General features: G+C 42.3%; 1 protein-coding gene across 3 annotated transcripts in view; it reads right to left on the bottom strand.

The window, feature by feature from the left end:
• cdh23 (cadherin-related 23) overlaps positions 1 to 13,226 on the bottom strand; it is a 232,171-nt gene that overhangs the window by 110,189 nt on the left and 108,756 nt on the right. For all 3 annotated transcript variants that reach the window (XM_053620401.1, XM_053620400.1, XM_053620399.1), the window contains 2 exons: positions 4,718 to 4,830; positions 666 to 854 (listed from right to left, as the gene is read on the bottom strand). In XM_053620401.1, the coding sequence (XP_053476376.1) occupies positions 666 to 854; positions 4,718 to 4,830 (302 nt within the window). The remainder of the gene's footprint in view (positions 1 to 665; positions 855 to 4,717; positions 4,831 to 13,226) is intronic.

The raw sequence follows: 13,226 nt of genomic DNA, 5'->3' as shown, positions 1-13,226 counted from the left end.
TCTATACAGAAAGCACACAATAGAAGTTCTTCTGATGTCATTCCGCATACATCGCGCGAGACAGCCTGGCCTTGCGCTGACTTCAGAACGTCCCTTCGACCGTACACACTTATCATTTAAGATGCGTACTCCTGCCACTCTTGAATAAACGTATGGTTAAAGAGTCCGTGCAGCGTGTTGGGAGGCTTTCTTGTGTAACGGGCGCCTGCTATGCAAGAGAAAGCTCGGTAATTGGAAAGGTGCGTCCTGCTTGATCAATAGCCTGTTACCAGCCAGCAGCGTATCTTCACAGCAAACTTTAAATGCTGAGATAACTATCTCAAAAAGTTTGTGGCACCGGATGAGGTTAATTACCGACAGCTGCTTGTTGGGATAAAAGCTTTCGAATCGAAAAAAAAAAAAAAGTCTCAATAAAGCACCAATACCTGCTTTAATGTCCTTAATGGTACTTTACGTTGCACTCTACGTTAAGTAGGGAACGAAATAAACCTCCAAGTGATTGCAATAACTGTAAATAAAATAAAAACGTATACATTGGTTTTCTTTAAGGACAATGTCGTACGTGCCTTGAAGACTTTAAGTGGCATAATAATTAGAAAATATGGAACAAATTATTATTATTATTATTATTATTTTGGAAACACAATTCTTGGATTCGTCCTCACCTCGTCCTTGTCCTCCACCTGTATAGGCAGCGGCAGGGCGAACCCCACTTGGGCCAGCTCGGTGATGCGCACCCGGTACTCGGAGCTGTTAAACTTGGGAGCGTTATCGTTCTTATCGATGAGCAGGATGGTGAAGGTGGTGAGGACGGTCGCTGACGAGGGCGTACGGTCTTCGTTCAGCTCTGTCGCCTACAGACGGAAATACAGGGGGATTGAGAAAAGACGGACAAATTAGGACCGAGCCTGCGCTCTCGGCTTTGGGGCCGAGTCACTCGTTAAAAATAAATAAATAAATAAATAAATAATCCTGCAAAAAAAAAAAAAAAAAAAAAAAAATGCTTTTTACTGATAAACATTTAGTTTTTTTTCCATATGGCTACAATTTACCAATAATTTACCAACTAATTCAAGTAAGAAAAAACATTTTATTTATTTATTTTTAAATGTAAATGCAATAGAAGGTTAAGAACGTATCCGGAACACACACTGCATCGCTCCGGGTCTGTCCTCTGGCACTCATTACAGATCTTGCATGTCAGTTTAGCCAGGATGTAACGAAATCCAACTCCCAGCATGCCTCAGGAGCAGCGCCGCCCTCTCCGCATTCAGTCTCGCTGGAATGAACACCTGCGGCTCGTTCGCAGCTAATTAAAGGACTCTATAGAAATTCAGCACAAACACTCCGTCTTCACGCAGCATGTGCTCCCGCTACACCGACTCTATAATATTCAAACGCCTCGCCCTTTTCCGTGTTCACGCTCACGTGTTTAGCTCAGCTCGTTAGTTCACCTTATCGTTCTTTAGTCAGTTTGTAGGTCGTTTACTCGGTTTAAATCTAGCCTCCCTGAGTGATTTTATTAATTGTTTTTTATTAAAATACTGCTCAAGCGTCATCTGTTTAGCATGTTTGGGGTTAAAAAAAAAAAAAAAAAAATAGAAAAATTCAAAATCAATAATCGTCTACATGGCATGTTTGGTTCACTTCCTCCAACCGAGGTCAATTTCCAGTGTAATCAATCTGCAGTGCGGTTTTTGGAAGCAAGTAGAGACCACCTTTCACCGGACGTCATGGATTAGCACAATGGATTCGCACAAGATCCGCGTTCATATCCGCCCAGCTATACGCCCATAGATCGCATCAGGAGATCAACACACCAAGGTTCGATTCAGGACATTCCAGCATTTTTGGGGATTTTTTTAGATTTAAAAAAAAAATATTCGGGCTCCCATCCACGTCCACGACAAAATGGTGTTCTGGGAATTTTATTTTTGTGAAAACGTCCTCAAAGTCTGTCTAATCTGTTTTTGCCTGGACGTGAACGACGTACGATTATAAAAATGTCGGCGTTTTCGCGTAGTGTTATGAATTGTACGGCGATTCTGCTCATCAAGGCTGTTGACCGGTTTGTTAACTTTGTGGCCTGTAAGTTCTTAACCGGTGAACATGTTCGCGACTGGATCCCATTACGCTTTGGTGCGGACGCGTCAGAATATCATACGCACTACTCGGCAGTACAAACCGCACCGCAGATGGAGGTTTTTGCATAAGATCTGGGCATACTAGCAGCATGAGGGACTAATAATCATTCTTAAGCTGCTTGACATGCTATTTATGTTTATGAGATTCCCCGTGCCCCGCCCCCTTCTTAGCAGAGGGGTAAAAACGGCATTTAGTAAAATATCCGTATATACATACGAACTACAAGGGCCTCGGGTTCATTCCGAACACGTGAAACACACTCTTAGATCTGTCTAAGCTCCCAGTTTATTTCATTTCCGACGTCGCTGAAGAGAGTCTAACCAACGAGTCAATCCGAGCGCTCGGACCGAGAGCGATTTATATCCTTCGTCGTGAGTCACCATACGTCGACACATCGTGTGCTGCTTGCGTTTCTGAACTGGTCACCGCAACAATATCTGAAACGATGAATCTTTTTAATATGGCCTACAGCGATACAGAGCGAGCGGGAAAGAAGCGACAGGAAGAAGGATCTGACGGAAGGAAGGATCAATCACGGCGGTGCGTGAACGCTGGCTCTTCAATCTCACCCTCATGGTCCGTTTATTAGATGAGCAGAGAAAGAAAAAGATAAGCGGGGTTAAACAAGGGCCAATGCGGAGCGACACACAAACGCAATGAGATTTGAGCGCGAGTCCAATCGGCGGGGAAAACAATTACTCGCTTCTCGTTCTCGTCTGGTTCTCTCCAGAGGCCTCGGCACTGAGGGGATATAATGAAAAAGGAATACACTGTATTGGTTGAGTGAAGGATGAGGCAGAGGTTATAGCGGAGAGCTCAGAGCGGGCTTGTAATCATACGGCAGAACGTCAGCGTTTAACCCTTTTTCTAATTCCTAAATCCGACAAAAGAGCCTACGAACGCGCTGACCTCGAGTGCAGCACCTCCCGCCCCATCCGAGCGTCGTGAAGTTGAGAAATTAGTTTTATTACCTTTGCACTCGAAATCGATTTCCGCGCCAGTCGAAAGCGGCTGGAGATGGGGGAGGAAAAAGAAAAAAAAAAAAAAAAGAAAAGAAAAGAAGAAGAGGGGAAAAAAAAATGAGCGGGAACGAGGCAATGCGCGAAAGTGAAAAGGAGTGGAAGAAAATCTATAACTTATGAATATGTTTTTGGAGTGTGTGTTCGCCAGCACTTTGGTGAGATCATTGATTTTAATTAAGAAGAGCGACGTCGCTAGGAGAGCGCGCTGGAATTCGCACTCTGCAACGCGCCCTGACTCACGTGTCAAATCGCACATTATGTATTACGTTATTAGCGCGTGCGCTACATACTATACGCGACCGTCGTCGTGGGAACTCACTAGGGCATGGTTAAATAGAAAAAAAAGTCTTACGAATACCAATTTCAAAGGTAATAAACCTGGTTCGAAGTGATATTTTGGAAATATTTGTAAATATGAGGACTTCCGCTCACCAGGGCTGAGCTATACAAAACAGCACAGCTGAAGTTTGGAAAAGCATCAGGCGATGTTCTGTCTTACGCTATTTACATAACTTTTAAGCCATAGAACCACCGAGTGTACCACCGTCGACTTTCTTCACATCTACCTCGACCCACAATCAGCTCCAAGTCCTTCTAAAACGCTTTCACACGGTATGTGTGTGTTCATAAAAAAAAAAAAAGCCCATGTCTAAATTCTCTCAAATTCTGCTAGCGTTAATACAACAAATGATGAAATATCCGAGTAGTGTAGAATAAAAACACCATATGGCAACAGCATATGCCTCTAATAACTGCACTGTTAACAGCCTACAACTAAGACGAGGTACAAACTGTTTAAAAATCTGCTAGGGTACCAACAATAATGTGAAAGAGTTATAAATATAGTCTTACATCTTGTATTCGAACTGAAGCGCGCGGAGGGGGGGGATGGGGGTCGCGACTGACGGCAGCTTGGTGTTAATTTGAGACGAGCTGCACGAGTTGTCACTAAATTGCTCGTTTTAAACTTCTTTAAAAGTCAACGAAAGACAAGTCGGGAAGATCGAGAGATTCCACAGACCCCAAGGCCTACGCTGAGCAACAATCAGTCTCGAACAGTCTCTGCCGTCGTGGCACTCTCGCGCACACTCTCGCACGGCTCAGCAGTTGATGCTCTCAGAGGGATATTTAATTGATCCAAAGCCTACCTGAATATTAGCCAATTCACACGTAACTGTTCGAAATGACTAACAGTAAGTGCACATTTATAAACGACCCTTTAGGCTGAACACACGTCAATATTTCTCTCCATTAACATCAGCACTGAGAACAGATCCATCAGGTCCCTGTCCAGAAGAAAATACTGTATATTAGCCTGGTAAACACTTCTGGGTGTCAGAATGGAAATGAAGCTTTTATTATACGCCACGTCATTTAATTACACACACACACACACACACACACACACACATCCATCCATCTCCGGGAGTCTAGAGCATTTTTATCCTCTCTCGTGGTGTGTCGCAATAAGCAACGTTAACTAGAAATCAGGTTTACTCGACAGACTGAACTGTCCCGAGACCGTATTCTAAACATCAACACACACACACCTTGACCGTGAGTGAGAATCCTGAAGAGTACAGCGGGTTCTCTCGGTCCAGGCGGCCGTTCACCGTCAAAGATCCGCTGATGTAGTCCAACGCAAACACACTGTTGGTGTTCCCTAAAGAACAGAAACAAACCAAAACACACAGAGGGTTAAAAAAAAATAATAATTATGAATTAAAAAGTGAACCGAAGCAGAGAGAGTTTTTTTTTTTCCTCCCTGAACACAAAACAAAATCTAACTACATTTTGTGCAAAGATGAAAAGGCAAAAAAAAAAAAAAAAAAAAAGGCATTAAAATGAATTTAAACATTTGATTAGAAAGAACTCTGAACTTCCCATGAAGCACCATTACATCCTTCTTTTTTTTTTTTTTTTTTAAATGGAAACAATGTGTCACATCTGTGACTCTGCCTTGAAGGATGGCAGTCGTCAGAGATGGAAGGAAGGAAGGGAAACGCTGTAGGAGCTGGAGAGCTCTACAGTTCAGATGGGCGAAGCTGCTCACAGGACAATCACCACCTGAATACTAAGTAGCGTGAAGGAAGCCATTCGATGTTTGGCAAGGAGACTCAAACATGTGGGGAAAAAAAGGTTCTCAGAGACGATTAGACCAAAATTCAAGCGTTCTGGGCTTGGCATAAAGAGCTATGTTTGGCAGAAACCTGAGAACAACGATAAAGCATGGTGGTGGTAGCATCATGTTCAGACTTAGCACCGGCTTCTCAGACTAATGTCCTCTTCACGCAGTCAGTGAATTTTGGTGGACCGCCTCATCCAGGCAGGCTTAACGGATTAATGATATTTTAATAACCAAACCCTGACCGATAGCTTTGTCTTGGATAGTTTTTTGCTCTCCGACATTCACGTGACACCCGACGGCAACTCCTTGCTCCAGAACTAATTGATGCGATGCGAGTGAATACTTGTATAACCCCCAAGTTCGACATTTTTTTTTTTTTTTTTTAGTTGTAAATCATTTTGCAAACTATATTGATGCCCCTCTACTTCAATATCATGAGCTATAAAAATCCATCTCCATTTCAGGTCTTCACCACTGCAAAAGTTCATGAACACCAAGTCACTGATGATGACTACCAAGTATAACGCAATTAGCTAACTGCTAGCATCAGTCTAATTGACTGGGGAGTTCAGGACAGTTATGCTGGACTTCCTTGGTCCCAGACTGATGTGACATCATTAGCATTGAATAAATGCTTAAATAAAAAAAAGTCAACACGTGGGAGGTCATATGGTTGGTCTTTGAAGGTCACAGCTAAAACAGAACGGGATAGCATGAAGAGCTGACTCTCCTGCATCATAGCGCTCAGTGCAGACTGAGGTCATCTGGATGTGTTTGAATTCTGAAGTGTCTCATACACCATTTTGTTGTCGTTTGTAATTAGCCTATAAGACTACAATCGTCCTATAGAGCATCATATTTAAGCAAGTTGTTTCCACGCTTCTAGAGTCTAGACTCCGCCCACTACACGCTAATTATTCACCATACGGAGAAGGAACCAAGTACACCTTCCCTGTTCAGATGCTCACACCTCATCACCCGAGAATGTATCCTTATTGTCCTCTTTCCCTCAAGCATTCCTCCCATCTCTTCATCCCGTAATCGTTTTCGATGGCAGCTCAAGTCAGAGCAATTGTTATGCTAAATTGGACATGACAAAATCATTTTGTCGACGCGCCACCACTGAATTGAGACTGTGCGCATTAGAGCATGCATGGATTCATGCATTTCAATCCAAATTGCCACCACTGTGCAATGGGAAACCCAGCAGACCGAGAGTGGTGCAAGAGTGTGTGCGTGCGCGAGTGTGAGAGAGAAATACGTGTGCGCAAAATATCTAGCGCGCATCCCGAGCACTCTTGACCTGGTCATTTCGTTTAAATAAATAAATTAGCACGGGTGAAGTCAGGAGGCGATGATGATCTCAGAATAGAAGTAAGAACATGTTCTAGAAAGACATGGAGAGAACACTGAGCTCTTGCTGAGGGCAAGGTGGCGATGCTCGGTGCTGATTACGGGTTAGAATTAGCAAAAGCACTGCGAATTTCAGCACCCAGTGAAAGAGTTGATCTGATATCCATATGCACCCCAAGCCAAAATGACAGAAATCTTCAATCAGAGCTTAAGCGAATATTTTACAATCAAAGCGGGGTTTTTTTTTTTTTTTTAAACCACCAGAGAATGAGGGTGCGTTCACCTGCTGTTTCATTTTGTATTCTAATCGCTTTAAACACTTCCCGACTTGTCGTTTTTGTCATTGATAACCTAATAAATATGGGGTTTCCTGCGTTTACAGCAGCGATCTAGATTGAGCGTATGACATCACGTCCACAACAGGTCAAGTCGAAGCTTGGAGAGGTCGACCGAGTCCATTCCTGTGCTCCAAAATTTGTGCTCCTTTGCCTTTCTAGCATTAAAACATCAAACAAATCAGTCGGCGTAACTACTACTAAATTGCCATTTTTAGGGATGTTTGAAATACAATGATTACCTTACTGTGGAAACGAACATCGTTTTCAAACGCGACACACCCCCAATCATACGCATTCTAACGAATAACAGCAGCATTTGGAGTGTACTGACGTTTAACATACAGTGTGATATGGGGAAAGATTTGTTGTTGTTTTTTGTCGTCTTCGATTAGAACAGTTCTTTACAACGGCCAGTTTTATAATTACAAACACGAACGAATAAAGAATCAGACCGTTTGGCTCCATGTTGAGTGAATTCATTACTATCGTGACAACACCAAACCATATATCTAACACCAGCTTGTTAACTCGAAAGGTTACTTGTGAAATGACCCGGCTCTGCCCTCGGATCCAAACACACACTCATAAACCCCCACGCAGTGCCTGTTTGCCTGCCGCGTGTGTAGGAGCTGTGAAATCAATGCCAGTCCCAGTCCATCATCTCCACTGCTAAGCCTAGCTCGTTGCTAACGGCAGCCTTTAGCAGCCCTCCTCCGCTATCTCTGCGCAGCAGACCGATTTACTACACAAGCCACTCCGTCAACCCTGATCTCAGACGGTCTAACACAGCGGCGTTAATTAGCCTACAGTTACGGGTTAGCAAATGTGCATAGCCGATAGTGACGCTCGGTTGCATTTATCAAGTCAGCCGAGCAACAAATTAGTGGACACGTAATGACTTTCATTACAGCAGCGCTGGAGAATACAGCTGTATACACCGAAACCGCATAAAATGAGACGAGGGAGGATTCATCCCTTGAGTAATGGAGTCAGAAATCAACCGATTGGTTCACGTATTAGCTTTAACACTCTTGGAACTTTGGTGCCGTTTGATATCGGTGATGAATTTCAAGACCAAAGCATTTGCACGGCAGAGTCAGGCTGATACTATTGACTAGCTCCGACCTTACTGTTTTTCGTTAAACTTTATAACGCCTCAGTGGTAAGTGTTTTTCGGTTTCTCACAATTCATAACTTGGAGGCAGTCTGGCTCAGAGCAGCAGCCCTCAAAGTGTTATTGGACTTGTTTTATAGCCCAAGTCTGAGTAGTACAGAACCTGAGCCATTTTGTTACCACTGATTCCCCCAGGCCTAAGTGCACACCCACTCCTGCTGCCTGATGTAATGCATGTGTCTGATCCTGACACACTGCTGTAGCTCCTCTCACCCTACACACCTGCCTGATTCATCCTGACGGCTGGAGCTTCGGCACTTGGGACTCACCTTCTACAGCTGTGGACGGTCTCGCATGGATACTCTAAAGCAGTGGTCACCAACCCTGTTCCTGGAGATCTACCTTCCTGAAGACTTCAGCTCCAACCATAATCGTGTCCACCTAGCCATCTAAATCATTGCCTTAAGACAGAGGTTCTCAACCTTTTGCAACTAAAGCCCCCCCGCCAAGCCTTCCCTATCATGTGACACCCCCCAAGCCTTCCCTATCATGTGACCCCCCCCCCATATTGGAGACCAGATATAATGACTGACAAATCTCTCTCTCTATCTCTCTCTCTACATACATACATATATATGACAGAATTTTCGTTTTAGGGGTGAACGATCCCTTTAAGAGTGTTTCATTAATTGAAACACGTTAATTTCAAAGTCAACATGAACTTCATCAGCAGCGATGAGGCAAAGTGAACAGAAGTCAGGAGTTTACAGCTGGCAAAATGGAGGCAAAGCAATCGTTGGTGAAGTGAAGTGGACGGAATGAAGCTTTATGCACAAGAGCAGCAAGGTAATGAGGTGGCCACTAATGAACATGAGGGGAAGAGGTCTCTTTCATTTCTTCCATGTTTTGGGGTTCTATTATATCTTTTTTTTCACTCCTAACCATAGCTCCCGCACCAGTTGCTATGGGGTCGTGTGCCATAATTATCAGCATCCGGAACCGGTAAAATGCTGCAGTAGAATCAATCAACGTATGTAAAATAAATAAATAAATAAATAAATAAATAAATAAGAAATTGTCCATAGTTCAGCGGCGCTACGTTAACGCTAGTGGCTTCTGTAGCAGATCCACCGTTGTGGCATTATATATGCCTTCAGTGTTTACACAGTTTATTGCTGTACTTGTTAGCCTGTGTCCTCTGGCTTGCTAGTGGGAATCAAGTGCACTAGAGTGTGAACGTAAGGTCTCATAATGGCAGAATGGGGTCGTGTTGATAGAAGTGAGGGCAGGGGAGATTAACCTCAGGTCAGACTTGTTTTCGGTCGCTGTACACTGGGGCCTGGTTGGGCCATTGTTGAACTGTGAGTGGGGTGACGGAGGGCCGGCGACAACAAACCAAAGCCGAAAAAAAAGGCACAGCCCTGTGGGTAATTGTTGACGATTGAGGCCAGAGGTGCTAGATAAAGCGTACAGCCTGGCTACAAATTGAGTCCCGGTGAATTCGCGTGCTCCACGATGACATCCTTTTGCAAACACTGGACGGACAGGTCAGTCTTTTCAGCTCGGGATTTGGAGTATGGCGTTTAGTGAATTTATCATCTTTTCCTTTTTTTTATCCTGAGGGAAACGATTCGAGAATGCGAGACGTATTATTTGTAGATCATTTTGAAACCTACAGTACGTTGACTTTATTATTCCACTTTAATATTACTGGTGATTTTGTGTAGATTCATATACAATATATTACATACATAATCCCTAATTTGAGTCAAATTCAGTTCCAGGTTGTAACACTACAAAACGTGGAAAAGTTCATCCAAGGCATTGTGTACTGGCTTTAGTAATAATGTTTTGTGGTCTGACATTTAATCATAAAAATAAATAAAAGTGATATTGTAGGAAAATGTCACCTCTTAGCAAAGTCGTTTAGGCCTGCTGCTACTTGACACATTTCCAGCGATCACAAAATGCAGGACTGGATGAGGAGTCTTTGGTAAAATGTTGTTGCTATGGGCACCGTCTATGTAGCATCTCCACGGAAACGCTATTAGAAAAATAAATAATAGAGCACCAGTCCTACGGGCTGATTAAACTGACCATTAAAATGCTAGCTAAAGCTGGTATACAGCCTCACCTTATATTCGCTTGTGCAGTGGTATCGCGTGGATGTCATGTTCTATAAATAACCGAATTATACACTAACGTGAACACGTCACCGTGCGAGTTGCAGACAGCCGGTTTCGGTGGATGGGAAGCTGGCTGTCTGGATGCAAGAGTTTCCACAGAGGAGACTTTCTGCAAATATTTTATCATGGCTGTCGTCCTGAAAAGCTAATTACAGCCGAATAGGTCTAAAGATGATGTCAGAGACCGTGTCAGTTGTTCTACAAATACACCCGAGTGCTATCCTGAGACATTAAGTACGGCACGACACTCTTATATAGCGCAGGGCGCGAAATCTAATTAGCAAATTACAAAAAAAACCCATCATATATATATATATATATATATATATATATATATATATATATATATATATATATATATATATATAAAATGTTTGCATTACATGTTAATCAGCTGAATGATGAGCTTCTGTGCAAAATGTGATACCGTATATGCCAATTTTTTCATTTTATTACCCAAAAACTGAGTATTTTATCTACATAATCAGCTCTAACAAAATTTTATATACACACAGAGTTGGCATTGTGCACATTTACTAGAGCTTTTTCTCTGATTTCTTTTGTCCAACAAAAAAAAAAACAAAGGGTTTGAAGAAATCCTGATATGCTGACAGATTATTTTATGTTAGACCCCAGCTTTAATTTCTAACCAAAGACATAGATAGCAAAAGCATGCGACTGCTATTAAACTGGCTGGCGTCCAAGCAAAAATAGCAACACAACGGTGTTGTACTGGAACAACAACTGGGCGTTAAACATCTGGTTGCTATCACATTACTAACAAGTGAATGTAGAGAAAGGATACACAGATTTAAGGGGGGGGGGGGGGGGACATAACTCAAACACGATCATTTCAAGCTACGCAACCATTTTTTAAAAAAATTAAAATGCTGAATGATTTAGAAATTTATGTTGAGTTCACCTTGAAAGTGAGCATGGGGACGATCTAAGCCCCGCCTTCCCGCATGAGCCGAGTGACACGTGTTTAGTAACCAGTCATACAGAGAGGGTCGATGCATCCATGATGGCTCGAAATTACTTTGTGTGCTTGACCAGAATGACAATATAACGCAACAGCCGTGTACCGAACGGCCCACTGCCCCCTCACCTGTCACTCACACCTGCGGAGGCGGGGATGCTACGATAACACACTCGCACACATATATACACATTTAACGACATAAAGGAATGTCTGTAAGTCAAAGACACACAAACTTGTCTAAGAGTCTTCGCACAGAAAGCAAACCATCTCATCTGCATGCACACATCATTTAACGCATGTGTGTGTAAACATTTTTTACACACGCATGCACACAATCACCGCCGAAGATTGCATAGTTTTTCAGAAGTAACAGAGCAGATCCGGGCCATAATGAGCTCCAATTCACCGCTCTCTCCATAGCCGTGTGTCTCAGAAACACTACACGTGCAAGACGAAAGGCCGTATCTGCGAAAGTTTCCGAAATCTTAGAAGGAGATTACAGGAGTGAGCCACGTATTTCGAGTTATACAGGCTGAGGGTAATTGCTGATTCTGGGGGGGAAAAATAAAAAATAATAAATCCTACAGAAGAAAAATCAATTAAATCAAATCAAACATATGGAAGACTGAAATGAATTAAATATAAAAAAAAAAAGGAATAAATAAAAACTTTTATTTCTGCAGTCCTCGGGTTTGGTATGAACTCGTATGACGTTAAATCTGAGAGCGGAAAATAAACGTGTTCCAGTAGAAACTGTGCCACGGGATGATCGGTGGAGATTGTTATTATTTTGTCTGCTGGGAAACGTGTAAATATCGTATGTAGCGTCTGAAAGGTGGTACTAGATCTTTAAATTTTTAAAGATCTTTAAGATCTTTAAAAATATTTACAAGAATTTACACCAATCATCCTGTTCAAAAGTTTACCCCCCCCCCGCCCCCCTTCCCCGGCTCTTAATGTATCGTGTCGTCTTCTTGAGCATCGGTGAATGTTTGGACCTTTCGTAATAGTCGTGCACGAGTCTCTCAGTCGTCCTCAGTGTGAAAAGACGGATCTGGACATCACATATGGGGCTCAAATATGCAGAAGATGCTGGAAAAGCAAAGATTGTGCAGGACCTGCAGGATGTTTCTGAAGAACAGTGGGCAGTTTAACATCTCAAGACAAACAAGGGACTCATGAAGAACTCTCACACAACATGAAGACAGTCGTGGATCATCCAGGTAAGGACACACGGGATTACTAATCAAGGGTATGTAAACTTTTAAGCTGGTTCATTTATGTAAATGCGTCTTGTAGACTACATGTAAACATCTGTTATGGGGAAATAGCTTATTCAGGGCGGGGCTTAATAACAAACTAAATATGATTTTAATGATTAACATGTTAAGCATTAAGCAATATATTGTCACATGAGAGCGAAATATGGGATACTCGGGACCAGCAACGTACTAGATAGAAAATAAATAATATACATATAATCAGTTAAAAATAAGTTAAGAAACAAAAAAAAAATCCCTCAAACCTATTAATAAATAATTACGCAAAAGATGACGGATTTACTGATTCTGCAAGGCGTATGTAAATGTATGTATTTTAATGACATTTAACACACTGTAGATTAAAATTAAACCTGAATAAGTTCCACAAAAGAATAATTGTTTAAGAGTAAATAATGTGTGTGTGTGTGTGTGTGTGTGTGTGTAGAGGTCAATACAGAGGTGTGGAACATGGGCAGATTGCCAAAGCTTTCACATTATTGCCAGTAGTGAGCTGGAAAATGAGAAGCCGAGCCATCCACAACTCACATGTGTGACTGAACTTGTGTGCACGCGCGCACACACACACTCACTCTCTCACACACACACACACACACTATGTTGATTTCAATAGACATATCTTATAACACTCAAACATTCATGATTTTCATAGCATGATCAGTCAATAATGACTATAGA

Source organism: Ictalurus furcatus, chromosome 3 (assembly GCF_023375685.1).
Source record: "Ictalurus furcatus strain D&B chromosome 3, Billie_1.0, whole genome shotgun sequence".
In the NCBI taxonomy this organism is placed as follows: domain Eukaryota; kingdom Metazoa; phylum Chordata; class Actinopteri; order Siluriformes; family Ictaluridae; genus Ictalurus; species Ictalurus furcatus.
This window is presented reverse-complemented; position numbering and strand designations above follow the sequence as displayed.